The sequence below is a fragment of the Myotis nattereri genome (assembly GCF_964212035.1).
Source record: "Myotis nattereri genome assembly, chromosome: 13".
In the NCBI taxonomy this organism is placed as follows: Eukaryota; Metazoa; Chordata; class Mammalia; order Chiroptera; family Vespertilionidae; genus Myotis; species Myotis nattereri.
Genome location: NC_138088.1, coordinates 19,117,238 through 19,135,341, shown reverse-complemented (window position 1 = coordinate 19,135,341; position 18,104 = coordinate 19,117,238). Strand labels below are relative to the sequence as shown.

The 18,104-nt window shown below is 53.9% G+C and overlaps 1 protein-coding gene across 1 annotated transcript in view; it reads left to right on the top strand.

Moving 5' to 3' along the window:
- Window positions 1–17,221, top strand: part of SLC29A3 (solute carrier family 29 member 3) — a gene marked incomplete at its 5' end in the record, with an annotated part of 40,095 nt that extends 22,874 nt beyond the window's left edge. The window contains 3 exons of the mRNA XM_081105194.1: window positions 5,687–5,913; window positions 10,897–11,080; window positions 15,837–17,221. Of these exons, the coding sequence (XP_080961320.1) occupies window positions 5,687–5,913; window positions 10,897–11,080; window positions 15,837–16,491 (1,066 nt within the window). The 3' untranslated portion in view covers window positions 16,492–17,221. The remainder of the gene's footprint in view (window positions 1–5,686; window positions 5,914–10,896; window positions 11,081–15,836) is intronic.
- Window positions 17,222–18,104: the final 883 nt, after the last annotated feature.

Here is an 18,104-nt window from a genome sequence, read left to right as displayed (position 1 = left end):
GCAGCTACTGTGCCTGCCTATTCCCCGAGCTACCGCCAGGTGACAACAGTGGCTACGTCATGTTTCAGAAACCTGAATTGGGGCACAACCTACTGAAACCTTAAATCTCTAATGGCAAACCCGTTTTGCCTAACTTTGTTCAATTTGTAGTGATTGCCTGGATTTCTGGTTGAACAGGAATCTAAGGCACGTTTGGCCTTGGGGAGGGTGCTGGGATGGATTAGTGATGTCTGCCTGAGTACAGAATAGAGGGGGCAGCACATGTGCCTCCTGTGTCTAAGCCTGCACTGGCCAGTCTTTCCAAACGTTACGCTCTGGGGCTGTTCCAATGACCTGCTGTGTAAAAATTATCCCAGAGCGTAGTGGCTTACAACAGTAACCATAATTAGTATCTCATGATCCTGGGAATCAGTGGGCTCGGTTGGCAGCTCTGACTTGGTGTCTCATGTGGTTGCAGACAGCTGGGATTGGAGCTGGCCTCCTTGGGGGCTCCTCTCCTCCACTCCTGTCCCCTCCCCTCTGCTCCCCTTCCCTCCCCTCCGCTCCCCCTCCCTGTAGTCTCTCCCATGTTGGCCTCAGGTAGTAGGGCTTTTCGTATTGTGGCTGAAGAACAAGTGCTCCAAGAGACAAGGCAGAAGCCACGTGGTTCTCATGACCTACTCTCTGCAGTCACATGGTGTCACTGCGTCACCGACTGCTCAGGGCAGTCACAGAGCCCCCTGGTTCCCAGGGGACAGAGACCCCTCTCTCAATGGAAAGAATGTTGAAGAGTGTGCACCCATCTTCAAACCGAAGTGCAGCCTGGAAGAGCAAGAAGGAGAACGGTGCTCAGATGGCCTCAGGGCCCTTGTCCTGGCACATGGGGCTACCTTCTACCTTCAGTGTCCTAGGAGGTGAGGGTGCAGCCCCCAGTTCCCCAGCCCTGAGGAGGTGGAGGAATGGAGCTAGGAGCAGAGCCAGGGGTTCCCTCAGCACTGTCAGCCCCTGGAGGGCACAGCTGGGTCCCTGGCAGTGACTTGAAAGAGAGCATGAGGACAGGAGGGGGATGGAAGAGGAGGGGGATAGCCCCATGGGGAGAGTCCCTCGGCTCCTCACTACCCTCTCTCCTCTCTAGGCCTCTCTCATGATCCTCTGTCCACTCGCTTGTGCAGCTGGGCTTGCCCAGGCGCACATAAATGAGAGCTCCTACCCCTTCCTGATCTGGAGACTCTATCTGAGCTGTAACAAGGGGTGATGCCTGCAGATCCCCTGTTGTATCACTTAGGCTGCACAGCAACCCAGAAGGGCGGCTGTGACATGACTGAGTTACCTAGCGGTTATGAAGTCCAGGTCAGGAGCCATCCTGGGGCTGGGTCAGCAGTGGCAGGGAAGGCCCTCCTAGGGCCCTGGGAGAGTAGAATACTTTCTAGGACAGTGATGGCGAACCTATGACACGTGTGTCAGAGGTGACATGCGAACTCATTTTTTTGGTTGATTTTTCTTTGTTAAATGGCATTTAAGTATATAAAATAAATATCAAAAATATAAGTCTTTGTTTTACTATGGTTGCAAATATCAAAAAATTTCTATATGTGACACGGCCCCAGAGTTAAGTTAGGGTTTTTCAAAATGCTGACACGCCGAGCTCAAAAGGTTTGCCATCACTGGGCTAGGAAGAGCATTGAGCACTTCTGAACACGTGCTTCCTCCTTTGATCCTTTCCACAGCCTAGAACAGGAAACTTACTGCCTTGTTTTACAGGTGGTCACATGGCTGATAAGAGGGTGCAGCCAACATTGGAACTGGAATCCTTCTCCCCCACATCTGTGCCTGGAACCTCGGGCCCCCGACCTCCTAGTTCCCCAGGTTTTCCGGCCCCTCCCTGCAGCCAGAGCCACACCTCAGACCCTTCACCTGAGGGCTTGTCCAGCCCTGGCTTCCAGCTGCTGGAAGGAGGGAGGTGCTTCGGAAGGCTTGGGTCTGCCTGCAGTGGGGACCCGGGGCTGCAGTGGGGGCCCTGGGCTGCAGTGGGGACCCGGGGCTGCAGTCGGGACCCGGGGCTGTAGTGGGGACTCTGAGCTGCAGTGGGGACTCTGAGCTGCAATGGGGACCCGGGGCTGCATTGGGGACCCGGGGCTGCCGGTTGGGCAGAGAGCTGGCCCTGAGGGCTGAGCACTTCAGGCTTCCTCCAGAGGTCCAGCCTGCCCAGGCCTGGCCTTGCCCTCCGCTGGCCACGGGAGAGGGGTGAGGGCAATGTGGGGAGTGCTCCAAGCCACCCCGGAAGGTGGTTTGAGGCTGAGCTGTTTCTTGTTTAATGTGCGAGAATGAAATGTCTCGTTTTCTTGCCTCCTGGAGAACCCTGGCTTTCTCTGACTGGCTCATCCATAATCGCCAAGCGTTTTATTATGCTCAATCCGCAGCATCATAAATACTTATGAGGAGGATTTACATGTGGGAGATTTGTGAAGAAATCAGTCCCCTGGGGTCCCGAGCCTCACAAGCAAGCGGGTGGCGGAGCTGGCAGCCAGCCTGGGACGGCTGGCAACCCTCTCCATGTCTCAGGGCCGTGTGACCTGCCCCGGGTCCAGGTGCTGGAGCAATCTTGGCCTTCCCCTGTCCCAGCGCAGAACACCCACACCGGGGCAACACTTGTCAAGACTTCCCCTAAAATCCCAACAGCATCACCATCCCCTGGACCACTTTCAGAGAGTGGAGCCAGCGTGCCCCATTAGTGTATGTGGGGCAGGCTGCACTAGCATGTATCATAAAGCTTTATGAGCATTGAGAATAGCCCCGGGCCAGGTCCGAGCGCCTGGGGCCCACGGAGGAGAAGGGGTTATGCAGCCAGTAATGAGCAGGCCAGAGGAGACCCGTGCAGGTGAGGGGCCTTATGGGGAGGTGGAGGCAAAGGTGGCTTGCGTTGCTTTTTAATGCAGGTGGCATTTACCTCCTCATCCTTGACTCTTCCCTCCCCTCCCCACCCTGTGGGTGCTGGGTGAGAAGTCCCCGGCTCTCTCCAAAGCTTCCATCCTGTTCAAGTAGCTACGTACGGGGTGGTGACAGGCACAGGAGCTCCTGCGAGGCCCCAGAGCTCCCGAGGTGGACTGTCCTGCAGGGCCTGTGAGGAGGTGGGTAGAGGCAGAAGCTATCCCAAAGCCGCTGGAAACACTGCAGATGTTCACAGCTGTCTCCCTGCCACGCTGAGGGGTCAGGAGGCAGAGTGACTGGGAGGCTCAGGCCCAGTGTGAAAGCCGCCCCTGCACTGCTGGTACCCCTGCTTGTCCACGCGTGTATCCAGCTGATGTTTGCCGGGCGCCTGCCAGGCCCCGTGCCAGCCCTCAGGATAACAGCTTACACAGGCCCTGTTCTGTGTAGCTCCGTACCTCCTGGTCTGGCCTGTTCCTTCTTTTTGCCCCAAGGAACTGTTAGCACCTTTGGGCATTTGTCCCCAGCCTCTCTCCACTGGGTGTCTCCAGATTTAGAATCATCAGCTGGAAGGGACTGGCAGTGAGTCAGTGGCAGAGCTGGCCATGACTCCAGTCTCTGAGGAGTCCCTGCTGGCTCTTCTTTTGGGGGTGAACGGGGCAGCTCCAGCTGCTGGGGGAGGGCGCGGCACTGTGTGGCAGCGTTGAGTGTGTAGGATCACCCCAAGCATCAGAGGGAAGGCCTGCCCACCAGCCTCCAGGGCACCTGTGTGCACTTACACAGATGCTCAGGGCCCCGGGGGTTCAGGTGCTCCACCTGGCTGCCCACCAGCTCCTGCCCAGGCCTAGACCCCTGCGAACCCCAGGAAGATGAGTCTTAGTGTGGGGCTCCCCAGAAATAGACCCCGGAACAAGGATTTTATTTAGAAGTAGTGTATTTGGGAGGTGGCGGTAGGAAAGTGGGGAAGGCAGAGGAAGGAAAGGCAGGCAATAGAGAATGCCCATGGGGTATGCCACGCCTGACCTGCCAGGGAAGCTCTCGGCTCCTGGAAAGCACACACCCCGTGGGAGGGAGCTGGGGTGTTTATCCACCCCCTTCCTGGGCACTGGTTGAAGTTTGCTCTTAGCAGGTGTTAATCACCTGTCACTTGCAGCCTGCTTCCTAGTAGGAGGGCGGGCTCCCTGAGCATGTGCTCCCAGCTGGAGGCCCTGATTGCCTGCCTCTTTGTGTTAGTTGGCACCCTTAGGTCCGCACAGCCTCTCCTGCAGGTAGACTCAGTCCCCTCCCTGTGGTACAGATGACACAAGAGACACAAGAAAGATGTTCTCATTCTTCACCTGGGAAGTTCCAGTAAGGTCTGCCTCCGGGCTCTGCCGCGCTGGGGCTCCGCAGACCCGGGTTCTAGTCCCAGCTCCCCACAGCCTTCACACGGCTCTGGACCACCCCTTCACTTCTTGGGCTTCCTGCTGCCCCGGGAAACAGAGGCAGCACCGGCTCCGTCAGCCGCATCAGAAGGGAACAGATTAGCCTGGGGCCACAAAAGCACTAGAACATTTTTTTCTTGCTTTTCATGTTCATCATTTCACACCTATTTATGTACGTATATATTTTTCTACCTTTCAAATCTTTTTTTTTTTTTAGTCAAAAAAAGAAATTGTGTATAACTAATCTGGCGTTTCTCCCAGCCCTCACCCACTGGTTAGCAGGAAAATTAACTTAACTTCCAATCCGATTTAAAGCTTAGTCTAATCTGATGATTTAAACAGCCTCTTTATTATTATTTTTTTTTGAAGCAGCCTCTTTAGATGATGTTCTCTCTCCCTGGAATAAGAATGTGCAGTTTCTCTGAGAGTCAGCCTTCCCTCTCCTCCCTGAAGGGCAGTGCCTGGGCAGGGTGGGGGGTGGGAGGAGTGTAGGGCTTACATTCGGGGTGGGAGGTGGGGCAGGGGCCTGGCCCTGAGCTGCACAGCTTGGCTTCAGCTGCTGCCCACAATGGAGACCATCCCAGGCGAACCCTGCCCTGGCCGCTTGTCTGGACCACCCGTGCTTCCTTTATTCCAGGGGAGGCACTGGAGTGTCTATTCTGAGACCAGACTGCAGCCAGACCTGGGTTCAAGCCAAATGACCTTGAGCAGGTTCCTCAGCTTCTCTGACCTCAGTGTCCTCCTCTGTGCCTGTGGGATAGGTAGGAATGCCTGTGGAGCTGGTGGGTGAAGTCAGCGTTAGCGCATAGAAAACGCTTAGTGGCGGACCTACACAAATTAAGTGCCCAGTGTTTGCTGTGACCACGATAGGGATGACGTGTTCCTTCTTTCTCTTTCCTCCCCGCCTGCTCCTCTGTCAAACACTAGAGCAAGTCAGCAGGAGCTCCGCCCTGTGGCAGGAGGAGCAGGGGGCTCGCCCCAGGCGCCCTCATGCTCTGTCCTGAACCTCGCAGCAAGACAGAGAGAAGCAGCGTTCGCCGAGCATTTGCTCTGAGCCGGACGCTGCCCGCTGCACTCTGCACACACCCCTGTAGAGGTCCGCACAGCCACTCCTGCAGGTAGACTCAGCCCCCTCCCTGTGGTACAGACGCAGAAGCTGAAGCCAGAGCAGTTGAGTCACTTATCCAAGGCCACACAGCGAGTGCTCTGGGAAGGGCAGGATTCAGACCCAGGCCTCCTCACTGCAGATGGACAGTCCCAGTCCCTGAGCTCCCCTGCTTCCCTTAAGAATGTCCCCCACCCCCGGCCTGGCCTGGAGCCCGAGGGGGTCTCTAACCACTTCTGCATCTTCACCCTAGAGTTCCGGTTCATGTCCGTGTGCTGGCCTCGCTGTCTGTCATGCTGGCCATCTTCGTGGTCATGACCGTGCTGGTGAAGGTGGACACCTCCTCCTGGACCCACAGCTTCTTTGCTGTCACCATCGCCTGCATGGCCATCCTCAGTGGCACCTCCACCGTCTTCAATAGCAGCGTCTTCGGCATGACGGGCTCCTTCCCTATGAGGAATTCCCAGGCGCTGATATCAGGTGAGAGCTGGGGTCCAGACAGCCGGCCAGGTTAGTCCCGCCGGTGACACATGAAGGAGCCAGAGGGGAGCACATGGCCGCCCTTTGAGAAAAGGAAGTGAGTGTTAGGTGCGTTTCCATGACCTATTATTGTGTTTTGTTTTGCTCAGAAACCTGCAAATGGCATGCTCACCTGGCTGGCACATTGGTGCTGGCCGTTGGCTGGAAGTTCAGCCAGAGCTGGGGGTGGGGCCAGGTTTCCTCTCCACCCAGGCCCTGCCGTGGCTGCTGGGCTTCCCCGTGGCAGGCTCTGGGCCACAAGAACAGGCATCCCAGGAGACCCAGGCAGAATGTTATTTTCTTTTATGATTTCGTCATTTAGGGTCACTTCCACCAGAACCATAAGCCGGTCTGCACACTGTCTCAGTGGGCGCGTAAGAAAATTACATCGGCAGAGGCAGGTGGAAGGGAGGGCAGGGCTGCAGCCAGTCTGCCTCCCAACTGCATTCCCTGAAACGGCATTCCTTTCTTCCCTTCCTCCTTCTCCCCTCTCCCTTCTCTTGTCTCCTCCCTTCTCTTTATTTTTCCATTCCCTTACCTTTCCCCCTTCTTTTCTCCTTTTCCTCCCCTCTACCTGTCATTTCCTCCTTTCTGATTGTATAGAAGACCTGCTATCTGTTGGGGATGCAAAGATGAACAAGACTCAGCCGCTCAGGAGCTGACAGCCTAGTAAATAAACTCTGTGCCCTGGACTTTGGCATTGTAAGGATTTGGTGGTGGGGGGGGGGGGGGGGCTGGGGGGGAGGCTGATGCGGGCTGTGGGCCAAGTGCTTTAGCTGACATTTTGATGCTGACCCTAAGCCTGGTATTTCGCCCTCAGCAGTTCCGTTCTCTTACCGAGATGTCCCAACAAGATTAAAAGGAGTTGGGTCAGGTGGGGAGACCACCACCCCGTAAAGCAAGACTGGGGGCACAGCCGCTCTGTTGGGTATCTCCACACACCCCGTCACGTGGGGTAGTGCTGTGAGCATTTGCCCACTTGAGAAGAATTTCACAAAGAACCCACTGTGTGCCCACAGTGAATATGCCAGGTCGTATGTGGCAGGGATGACAAATACCTCAGCAAGGGTAGGTCCCCTTCCCACTCCCACGCCAGTACCAGACATCACTAATAGATCTGGATTGTTCCTCCTGAGCCTCTAAATCAAGCATGTCAAACTCAAAGGCAAACATGGGCCAAATAAATGAGGCAGGTGGCCCGCAGGCCGCGAGTTTGACATGCTTGCTGTAAATCCTTCTCAACACAGCCCTGGAGGCGGCTACTGTCCAGGGATCAGAGTTAGATGTGGCCTCAAATCTAATTGCTATTTCTGATACATGATTGAACTCAGATGTTCTGGTTCTTGAGTCTGTGCCCTTGGGCCTAAAATAAAATAAGAATGGACCCATTGTTGAGTTTCTGGAGTGCAATCAATGTATCCGAGCAGTGCTCCCAGAAGGGCATGCCTAGGCTGGAGGAATGGCCACTGATGCTGATCCAATCCCTTCTGTCATCCCCGTCTGAGAGAGAACTGTCCTTCCCTCAGCTCCCTCCGTCTGCTGGAAGATGTATTATTAATAAAGCGTCAACCATGCTCGTTACCTCTCAGGGGCCAGTGACCAAACACACCGTTAATGTTGGCAAGAGCCCTTCGGGTTCGTCTGGCCACCCACGAATCTAGAGGAGGGAATGGATGCTCCCTGAACTTTTCAGAAAGTCCAGTTCTGAAAAAGTGTTGAAACCCAGTACTCACACTTCTGTATTCGTTACCCCGGGCCCTGAGCCTTTGTCATCACTGTGCGCAGCCCCCGTGGGCACCCATCACGCTGGAAAGTCCCCAGGGTCCACTTTCCCGGAGGCCCCAGTGCCACCTCGCCAGCCCCGGTTTTTCGTCAGGAGGAGCCCATCTGTGAATTCTGTGCATGTAGGCATCTGAAGAACAATCCATCCGTTCTATACTGGTTTTTTTTCAATCCCTCATTTGCATGTATTTCCATAACTGATGAGATAAAAGGAGGGAGTCATGAAGGATGAGCTCCCCGAGGCCTGGGTTGTTGTTGATGATAATATTGTAAATTTTCTGCGACTTGGGGAGGGAGGGAGGAAAATCAATAGGCAGCGATGTTAGATCTGCTCCTCGGGGCAGCCGGGGAATGTCTTACTGAGTTCAACCCCAGTTCTCACAAAACGCCCAGGTGGGGATTACAGCTTCTCAGAAGTTGGCAGCCTCTTGGCAAAGGGTTTACTCTGTTGTAGCTGCTTTGATGTAGGAAGGACAGAAATAGCCAAACACCTAATTGAGAATCTGAGGGGATTTATATAGTACTTCTCTGTGCCAGGTGCTCTTCTGAGCACTTTTATGTAATAATACTTTTAATCCTTATAACCACCCTAAAAGGTGGGGTTTATTAACATCCCCAGTTTTAAAGATGAGGAAATGGGGGGCACAGAGAGGTTAAGTGACTTGCTGATGCTCACACAGCCAGAGTGGGAGAGCCAGGTTTGGACTCAGATGTTCTGGTTCTCGAGTCTGTGCTCTTAATCACTGTGCTAGCTGTTATTTCTTTGCCTTCCTTTGAATCCCAGCCTGTGACTAATCGAGCTCATGCTGACAAGGTTGGGGTCATCCGTCAGTGCCGTGGGTCGTTCCGTGCAGAGTCACAGAGGTGTCGGTGGAGTGTGGGTGAGGCAGTGATGATGGGCATTATGGTGGACAAGGGCCAGAACTGCCCCGCTCCCAATTCTGCTCTGTGCAATGCCGGGCAGATAAGTGGTGCCCGGTCAGAGCTGCCTAATACAGTGGCAAAGCACTCCATCCTACACGCAGAGTGTGCTGTTTGCTGTCTGCAGTCAGCCGCTTCTTGCTTCCTTGAGAATCAAAATTCACTTATTCAGCCCTAGCGGGTTTGGCTCAGGGGCTAGAACGTCGGCCTGCAGACCGAAGGGTCATGGGTTCGATTCCAGTCAAGGGCATATGCCTGGGTTGCGGCTCGATCCCCAGTAAGGGATGTGCAGGAGGCAGCCAATCAATGATTCTCTCCCATCATTGCTGTTTCTATCTCTCCCTCTCTTTCCTCTCTGAAATCAATAAAAAAAAAATATTTTAAAAAAAGTTCACTCATTCAGCCAGTCGGTCCAACGTAGCCACTAGGCACTGACTGTACTGGGACCGAGGGTTGTGTCTGTGTTCAGTGCTTTCTCTGTTCTGTGTCCCATTCCCCCCACTACAGCCTCATGTGATGACAGGGCAAGCATTAGCCCCATTTTCCAGGCACATCAACAGAGGCAGAGAGGAGTAAATGATCTGCTCACATGTGTAACACATATAACTGCTGATTCTGGGTCAGTAAAAGTTGGAGGGTTCGACAGAAAAGAAAGACACATTCCTTCTCCCCCAAATAACTGTATGATCATGGCAAAGAGGGGACTGGCGTTTGTTTAAAGTCTACCTTGTGCGGGGCCCTTTCCAACCTCATGTCACTCAGTCCTCAGAGCAGCCATGGAAGGAGGGGCTGCTATCCCCATTGTACAGATGAGCAGACTGTGGCTCCAGGATGTCATGTCAGCACCCGGGTCCCAATGCACATGGCAGTCAAGGGTCAGGCGTACATCTGTTTGGGTCCTGGACCTCTGGGTCCACCAGGTGTTGCAGCCTTCCCTGCTAGTAGCAGTGAAAGGTGCCACATGGTCACATGCGTCACAGGTCAAAGCCCTTGGCAAGAGAGAACATTCCATGTGGTGGAGCAGTTGCATGCGAGTGCGTGTGTACGTGTGTAAGAGTGTGAGGATATGTGTGCGAGTATATATATGACTGTGGGTTACTATGTCTGTGTGTGAGTATATGTGTGTGCATGGGATAGAGTGTTTGAGCATGTATGTGATAGTGTATGTGTGTTGTGTGTGAGCGTGTAAGATAGTGTAGGTGTGTGGATATGTGTGTGTACTGATATGTGATAGAGTACAAGCATTATGTGGTAGCGTATGTGTGTGTAGTGTGAGTGTGTGTTTGTGTATGTGATAGGGTATGTGTGTGAATATGTATGTATGCATGCATCCATGTGTTCACATGTGCATGGTGCCAAAGCTGCCTTGGGGTGCCAGGTAAGTTCCTGAGTCCAGGTGGGCGGCACCAGGGCATGGTGATGGGTGAGGGCTGCCCAGGTCAGAGAGCCTGGCTCCCAGGCAGCAGGAGAGCTGTGCTGGACACCCCCCGAGCCTCTCCCCAGTGTGGGTGGTGGGTGGTTTGAGCGGAAGAGGAATTAGTTCTCTGAGGTGTCACGCCCCTCATCTAGAATTTCTGACCCCACTGGGAGGGCAATAAAGAGAGATGGCGGGGTGTGTTCTCCTTCCAAGGAGCATGCCCGAGCCGCCCCCCCTTTGTCCCCCACAGCGTGCATCTCCTAAACTCTAAGAGACCCCACGAGGCTTGCAACCAGGGCAGCAATGGGCAGCGGCAGTTCACCCCAGACAAACCCCCTGAACCTGCCCCCAAGGCCCCTCTTCTCTGACTTCTTAGTGAGCCAAGCAGCCCAGCCTGGACCCATCTCCCCAGCCCTTTCTTGTTTCCCTGTTCCCACATTTAGTAAAGGTCCTCTAAAATTAAAACGAGAGAGAGAGAGAGAGAGAGAGAGAGAGAGAGAGAGAGAGAGAGAGAGAGAGAGATGGAGGGTCAAGGGACAGAGGGGAAACTAGAAAACAGGCAAAATCTTGGAGGCCATTTGCCCGCCTCAGACAGAAGCCTCTTCCAAGCCCATCAGAGAGCCTGGGGCAGGGACACGAAAACGCTGTCCTCTTAGAGCCGGAGAGCTCGCGGCTGCAGAGCCCCTAGTGTCGCCAAGGAGCCAGGACACAGAACTGCAGCATTGTCCTCAGCGGGGAGAAACTATTTTGATTCTTTTAAACTTGAGCAAAGAGGAGGCAGCCTGAGATGCAGGGAAGATGGACCCATCCCTGACCTTTTCCCTGACGTCCTGTGCTCCCTGCAGGAGGAGCCATGGGCGGCACCATCAGTGCCGTGGCCTCCCTGGTGGACCTGGCATTGTCCAATGATGTGACGGACAGCACCCTGGCCTTCTTTCTGACCGCGGACGTCTTCCTAGGGCTCTGCATCGGGCTCTACCTGCTGCTGCCCCGGCTGGAGTACGCCAGGTGAGGCCCCGCCTTGCGCGCTCTCAGTTCACTCTTTTATGTGGTTCTATCTTTTATATTCACTGATGTTCTTTCATATAAGTAGGTGGCATGTTTGTTTCCTTGTTTACTGCCCATCCCCCTGCTGGAGTGGGAGCTCCTGGAGCAGAATTGTGTAGATTTTGCTCACTGCTGTGTCCTGATGCCTTGAACTGTGCTGTGCTCATAGTAGTTGCTCAATAAATCGTCTGGCCAGTGGATGAGAGATCAGCAAGTTTTCGGACAGAGAGGGCAGGCGGTGGAAGTGGGACTGAGGAATGAGGAATGAGGATGATGCGTAATAGCTCCATTCAGGAGCACCTCCGCTGCCCCTGTGTTGTGCTCAGCATAGCCCAGTGACTCATCTCTCATTTAATGCTCACATACTTGCTCCCCGCAGGATGCAGCACTACCATTTACCCTGATTGTTACCATTCACATGTGAGAGAACCTGGCACAGAAAGCCTGACTTACTTGCCTGAGTTGCACAGCCTGCTGGCAGCAGATCAGATTCAAACCCCACTCCAAACCTGGATTTTTACCCACTGTCTCTCGAGGCCTCTCTCCACCCTGCAGGACCACTCTTCTTGCTTGAGTCTCTCCTTTGCTTTGTCTTTTTTCTTTTTCTTTCTTGCTTCCTGTCATTCTTTACAAACAACTCGACTTTACCCTAGCCAGCTGGGATCAATGGTTAGAGCGCCAGCCCTCAGACTGAAGGGTCCTGGATTCCATTCCTGTCAAGAGCATGTACCTGTGTTGCAGACTCCATCTCTGGCCCTGGTTGGGGCATGTGCAGGAGGCAACCAATCAATGTTTCTCTCTTTCTCTCTGTCTCTCTCCTCCCTTCCACTTGCTCTAAAAATCAATGAGAAAAATATCCTCGGGTGAGGATTAAACAAACAAACACAAAAACCACACCAAAAAAACCCCTCAACTTTTTCTCATATTTTTTTCAATCCATTTTCCTACCCGTTGTCTTATTTGATGTAGGAAAGGCAGGAACTCTTTCCCCCATTTTACCGGGGAAGAAGCTGAGGCAGGAGGCCCGGTGATTGACATTTGGTCCAGTGTGCGAGCCAGCAGAGCTGGGCGAGGTCCGGTCCGGCCCTGCCCTTTCCACAGGAGACCTGCTTTGTGTGATGGACTGAGCTAGCCACTCACTGTACGCTTTCTTCATTTATTACCCATGAAGGCTGTGTGCAGTTGCTCCTGTATTTTTCCGCTTTACAGATGAGGAAGCTGAGGCTGTGCAGCTCTCACGGCCATGCCCAGGTTGCTCACCCGGGGAGCCGCAGGCAGGGATGTGAACCCGGAGCTGCTTCCGGAGCTGCACTCTTTCCATTGCGCATGTGGTAGCTCTGGCTTGTGACTTCGAGGGTCTGTCCTCATCTTTCACTCCTCCTGTCCCTGTGAGAGTCACCTCCCTAATCCCCAGGACCCCAGTTCTACTGGGGCAAGCTGCTTTCCCCATCTGCGGATTGTTATAACCTCAGCGGCCTCAGGAGGATAAAAGAGGCCCGAGCAGCCTGACACTGTGTCCCCCAGCGGCTGCCGACCCATGAGCTGCCTGTCCCTCCTGCTCCTTTAAGGCCGTCGTCAGAAATTACACGTGTGTCCGTGAGGAAGTCCCTGTGAATCCTGGGCGTTGGCTGGCTCACTGTCCCCCCTGCACCCCATGCACCTTGTCAGTGATGGTTAAATTGCTGGGGTCCTGTTTTCAGAATGCTTTGCATGGGTCTGTTCTCAGTGGGGTGGCCGGCCTTTCCTGTTTGCTGGGACCGAAGGTGTTCTCAGGGGGAGCGGGTTGCAGTGCTGAAACAGGAAAGTCTCAGGCCAACAGGACGGTTTGGATGTGGGGCTTGGGCTTTGCACCCTGGATTGCAGATTCCCCTGGACAGCTGAGTCCCGCCCAGCTGAGCATGTGAGGACAGAGCACCCAGGGCCATGCTGCCCCATGGAAGCTTCTATTTCTCGGCTGATGAACACGTTGCTCAGGACCTTGGGGTTTATAGAAGCTCGTCTGAGGATGGAGCTGTGCTCCTGGGCAACTCAGACTAAATCTTAACTAAGAGGGAGGTGCTGACCAACGTAGCTCTGTGGTTGAGTGTCAGTCCATGAACCAGGAGGTCATGGTTTGATTCCCGGTCAGAGCACATGCCCGGGCTGCAGGCTCAATCCCCAGTGTGGGGCGTACAGGAGGCAGCCGATCGATGGTGTTTCTCTCTCTCATCAATGTTTCTATCACTCTATCCCTCTCCCTTCCTCTCTCTCTCTCTATAAACCAATAAAAGCATATTTTTGAAAGGGGGGAGGTGCTGCGCCAGGAGGGCTGGGCTGCCGCTTCCCGCCCAGGAGGAACTGAGCCGCGCGCAGTAGGGGAGGCTGGTGACCTTGCTGGGTTAAGGTGAGCCGGTTAGAGTCGGAGGAACTTACGAGGAAGAGCTTCAACCGCAGGAGCCTGGTGGGGAGCTTCCTCAGAGAAGACTTGGGGTGAGGACCTGACACTGAGTAAAGGGAGAAGTAAGATTTCTTTCCCTAAATAGTGATTGTAAATCGAGATGGGGTTCAAGGCCAAAGCTCCCACCTGGGCATCACGTGAAAATGTGATTGTGGGGAGGAATCCTCCCACCGACCTGCTTGTTATTTATAGGCTCTTAGGATGAGGAGACTGGCACGGATCTCTAAAGCTCAGAGCTGCAGAGCCCCCCATTTTACAGAGGAGGAAGCTGAGGCGCACAGCGGGGCGGGCCTGGCTTAGGATCACACAGGGAGGCAGAGTAGGACTGAAATCAGAACCCAGCTGTCGCCACGCTGCTGTTCTCCCACCGCCACCACACCGAGCCTTCTGTTTGAGGCATCTCAATGCAGTCGGCCCATGTCTCTTGGTTTTCAGATATCAGAGGCCCAGAGAGGTTGAGTGGCCCAGACAAGGTCACACAGCAAGGCAACGTGACCCACACCTTTTCTTCTCTGATCAGAGGAGCAGAAATGGAAAAGATTGATCATATTCAGTATTGAGGATATGGCGGGAAAGGCAGTTTTATAGGCTTATCAGTTCTTTCAAAAATTATATTTTGAAGGATATTTTGTGCCTGGAGGTTTAGCTGGAAAAAGCCAAACATAGTTCTCGCCCTAGGGAGCTGTCTTTTATTACAGGAGACAGAAGATAAACCAGTAACGAACACAATGATTGTAATCTGTGGTCAGTTTTTTAAGAGCAATAAGTAGGTGCTCTCAGAGAGATTAAAAGGGTGGAGGAGGTGGGTCAGACAGAGCAGAGCTATATTAGTCCTACCTGTTTGGAGAGCAGTTCATCAATATTTGACAAAGTCTTAATATTTTTATTGATTTCAGAGAGGGAGGGAGAGGGAGAAAGTGATAGAAACATCAATGATGAGAACCATTGATTGGCTGCCTCCCGCGTGCTCCCAGCTAGGGACTGAGCCCATAACCTAGCCTGTGCCCTGACCAGGAATCAAACCATGACCTCCTGGTTCTTAGGTTGGGGCTCAACCACTGAGCCACGCCAGCTGGGCTAAAGATACAAACCTTTTGATGCAGCAGTTGCTCTCCTAGAAGTCTGCCCTACTAAAATACTTACACACGCGCAAGGACTGATGTATAGGGATAGTCATCGCACCTGTGTTTGCAGTAGAGAAAAACTGGCGCTAACCTACTTGTCCATCAGTAGGGGAGCAGGTGAATTGTATGTTCATATATTGAAACACGAAGCAGCAATGCAACAGACACAGAGCCCGGCGTCCTCGTGTGAAAGATGGCCACACAATGTTCCATAGACAGTTATATGTATGCGTTTATGCATAACAGTTATTGTGTATTCAGGCAGTTACTTGATGTATTTTTTATATATTTAGGAATTAGACTGCTGCAGAAAGTCTTGCAATATGTACGTTTGATGCTACTTTTGCTTAAGAAATGTAGCTGGCTGCCGTAACCGGTTTGGCTCAGTGGATAGGGCATCGGCCTGCGGACTGAAGGGTCCCAGGTTCGATTCCAGTCAAGGGCATGTACCTTGGTTGTGGGCACATCCCCAGTGGGGGGTGTGCAGGAGGCAGCTGATCGATGTTTCTCTCTTATCAGTGTTTCTGACTCTCTATCCCTCTCCCTTCCTCTCTGTAAAAAATCAATAAAATATATTTTAAAAAAAAGAAAAGAAATGTAACTGGGCTTGGGGAGGTGTGGGGTGTTTGCACATGTAGAACAACAATATTCACCAGATTTTGAATGATCAGTACCTCTGAGGAGTGAGACCAGAGGTGAGAAGTCTCGTTGTACTACGTCATTTCTCTTCTGCGTTATTTGGGTTCACGACATCAAGCATGTATTGCTTTTATAATTTCAAAGATGTGTATTTTTAAGTGTTATTTTATCTCCACCCTCCTCCCCCAAAACACCAGTGAGCTGAGACTGGAGCCCAGGCTCGCCATATGGTGGTCAGAGATGGTTTCCTCTGTCCCATCTCCGGGTATGGCCACCATCACACAACAGCGGGCTGCTGGAGGCCAGCCGTTCAGGCAGTACCCGGGCAGGCAGGCCAGACACTGCAGCTCCCCTCCCGCCATCCTGTGGCTCGCACCTCACCCGAGAGCAGCCTGGGGCTGCAGGCCAGCAGGGGCTTGGGCTTTGCACGCTGGGCCCAAAAGTCCCCTGCCTTGTCCCTGGAAACCCCCAGTTTTCTTCCTGGGGCCCTCTGACCACGTGTCTTCTCCCCTGGCAGGTACTACATGAGGCCTGTTTGGCCCGCCCACGTGTATTCTGGTGAAGAGCAGCCAGGCCAGGACTCCCCCACTGCCCCTTTGGCGGCCCCCAGGCCCAGCTTCTCCCCGACGCCACCCCTGCGCCCCATCCTAAAGAAGACAGCTGGTCTGGGCTTCTGCATCATCTACCTCCTCTTCATCACCAGCATCATCTTCCCCGCTGTCTCCACCAACATCGAGTCTCTGGACAAGGACTCGGGCTCGCCGTGGACCACCAAGTTCTTCGTCCCCCTCACTGCCTTCCTCCTGTTCAACTTCTCTGACCTGTGCGGCCGGCAGATCACAGCCTGGATCCAGGTGCCAGGGCCCAGAAGTAAGGTGCTCCCTGGGCTGGTGCTGCTCCGGACCGGCCTCGTCCCCCTCTTTGTGTTCTGCAACTACCAGCCCCGTGTCCACCTGCAGACGGTGGTCTTCCCGTCCGACATCTACCCAATGCTGTTCAGCTCCCTGTTGGGGCTCAGCAATGGCTACCTCAGCACGCTGGCCCTCATCTATGGGCCGAAGATCGTGTCCAGGGAACTGGCTGAGGCCACAGGGGTGGTGATGTCCTTCTACATGTACTTGGGTTTGGTGCTCGGCTCTGCCTGCTCGGCCCTGCTTGTGCACCTCATCTAGGAGGGAGCGGTGGCAAGAGGGTCGGTGCTGAGCCAGGCTTGGGAGCTCGTAGAGATGGCAGGACCCGCCTGGAGGGCTGGAGGTGGGCTCAGTGTGGACAGCAGAGCACACTGGGCCTCATCTGTCCCCGGGGAGCTGGTGGCACTTGCTGCCTCCATGCCAGGCAGAAACATTCCAGACACCTTAACAGAACGCTCCTGAGACTTGAAGACCAAAAGACATCTGAATAAGACACAGCCACAGGCAGCGTGGGCGTCACCGTCCCAGCTGCGGTTGCATTCGCCTCTCTGTATAGCCTGCTGGGGACCGTGTTGCCAGTGTTCGGCTCAGTGAAGTGCCAACACCCAGCCTTGCTCCTTCCGGGTGACAGCAAGGTGTGGGAATTCTCAGCCCCCCCTAACCGGAGGGGTCCCGCTGGAAAAGAAGTCCCCATGGGATGGCCAGTCTTTAGGTACAAGACCCAAGCCTGTGCAGACCCTGCTTTCTGGGGGTGAGAGAGCACCCACCTACCAGACTGGGACACCCAAAGAGGCCTTGCGGAGCCCTTCATTCCTTAAACCTGGGCTCCAGAAAGCTTCCCAAGACTGGAGACCAAGCAGGTCAGGCCTACATTTTCAAACAGGGCTCTTTAAAGTGGTCTGTGGCCTGGGGCAGGGCTGGGTCTTTTGACATTGATGTTTACAACATGGTCATTGGTTCAAGGGCATAATAAATACCTGGGTATTTAATGAAATGCCTGTGTTAGGGTCTTGGCAGGAAAGAACACACTCAAAATGGGTAATTTGAGGGTATTTGAAGAGTGGGTATAGGGCTGGCAGGGGCACATCTAACCTGCTGTGACCTACAAGAGGTAAATTTCCTTCCTCCCTCCCTCCCTCCCTCCCTCCCTCCCTCCCACCTCCTTTGCTCTCTGCCCAGTCCCTGTGGCCTGTACCACAGCCAAGGAGCAGGTGCAGATGATGGAGAGTGGGCGGACAGGCAGAAGGCATCCAGCTCAGGGCCGCGTCCGGAGTGGGGCCGCTAGCCCCTCCACTTTCAGGTTGGTTTGTTACTAACATCAGTAGAGCTCTGAAGCTTCCGTCAACAGAACGTTGCTTTGTCCCAGGCAGCGGTGTATTTTGAAGCTGTTTTTTCAAAAGGTGACCCTCGTATTCTGCAGCCCCCTCCACATTTGCATCGCCTGACATGAGCGGTTGTTTCTCTTGTTTTCAGGTTCCTTGAAGGCTTCTGCAGGGCTGTTCCTTGGGCAGCAGGCTGGCTTGGGAATCAGAGAGAGGCTTGGCTGCTGTGGGTCTCGAGTCTCGTGGAACTAGCTTGGGGAAGTAGCTCACGTGTTCTTGGGAGTGAACAAAACTTGCTAACTAGATCAAACCAGAAGTTCTTTCTCAAGAGTCCTACCTCAAGAACAGAGAGCTTGCCCCTAAGAAGTGGCAACCCTCGAGCCACAAATCAGCCCATTCCTCTGAGCGCTGGCTCTGTGCTGTCCTGCAGACCAGCGGTCACCAACCTTTCGGACCTCACGGACCACCAGTGTCCGCGGACCACCGGTTGGCGACCGCTGCTGCAGACAACTGATTAAACTGGGCTGCGGTTGGTAATACGCCCAGTGGCAG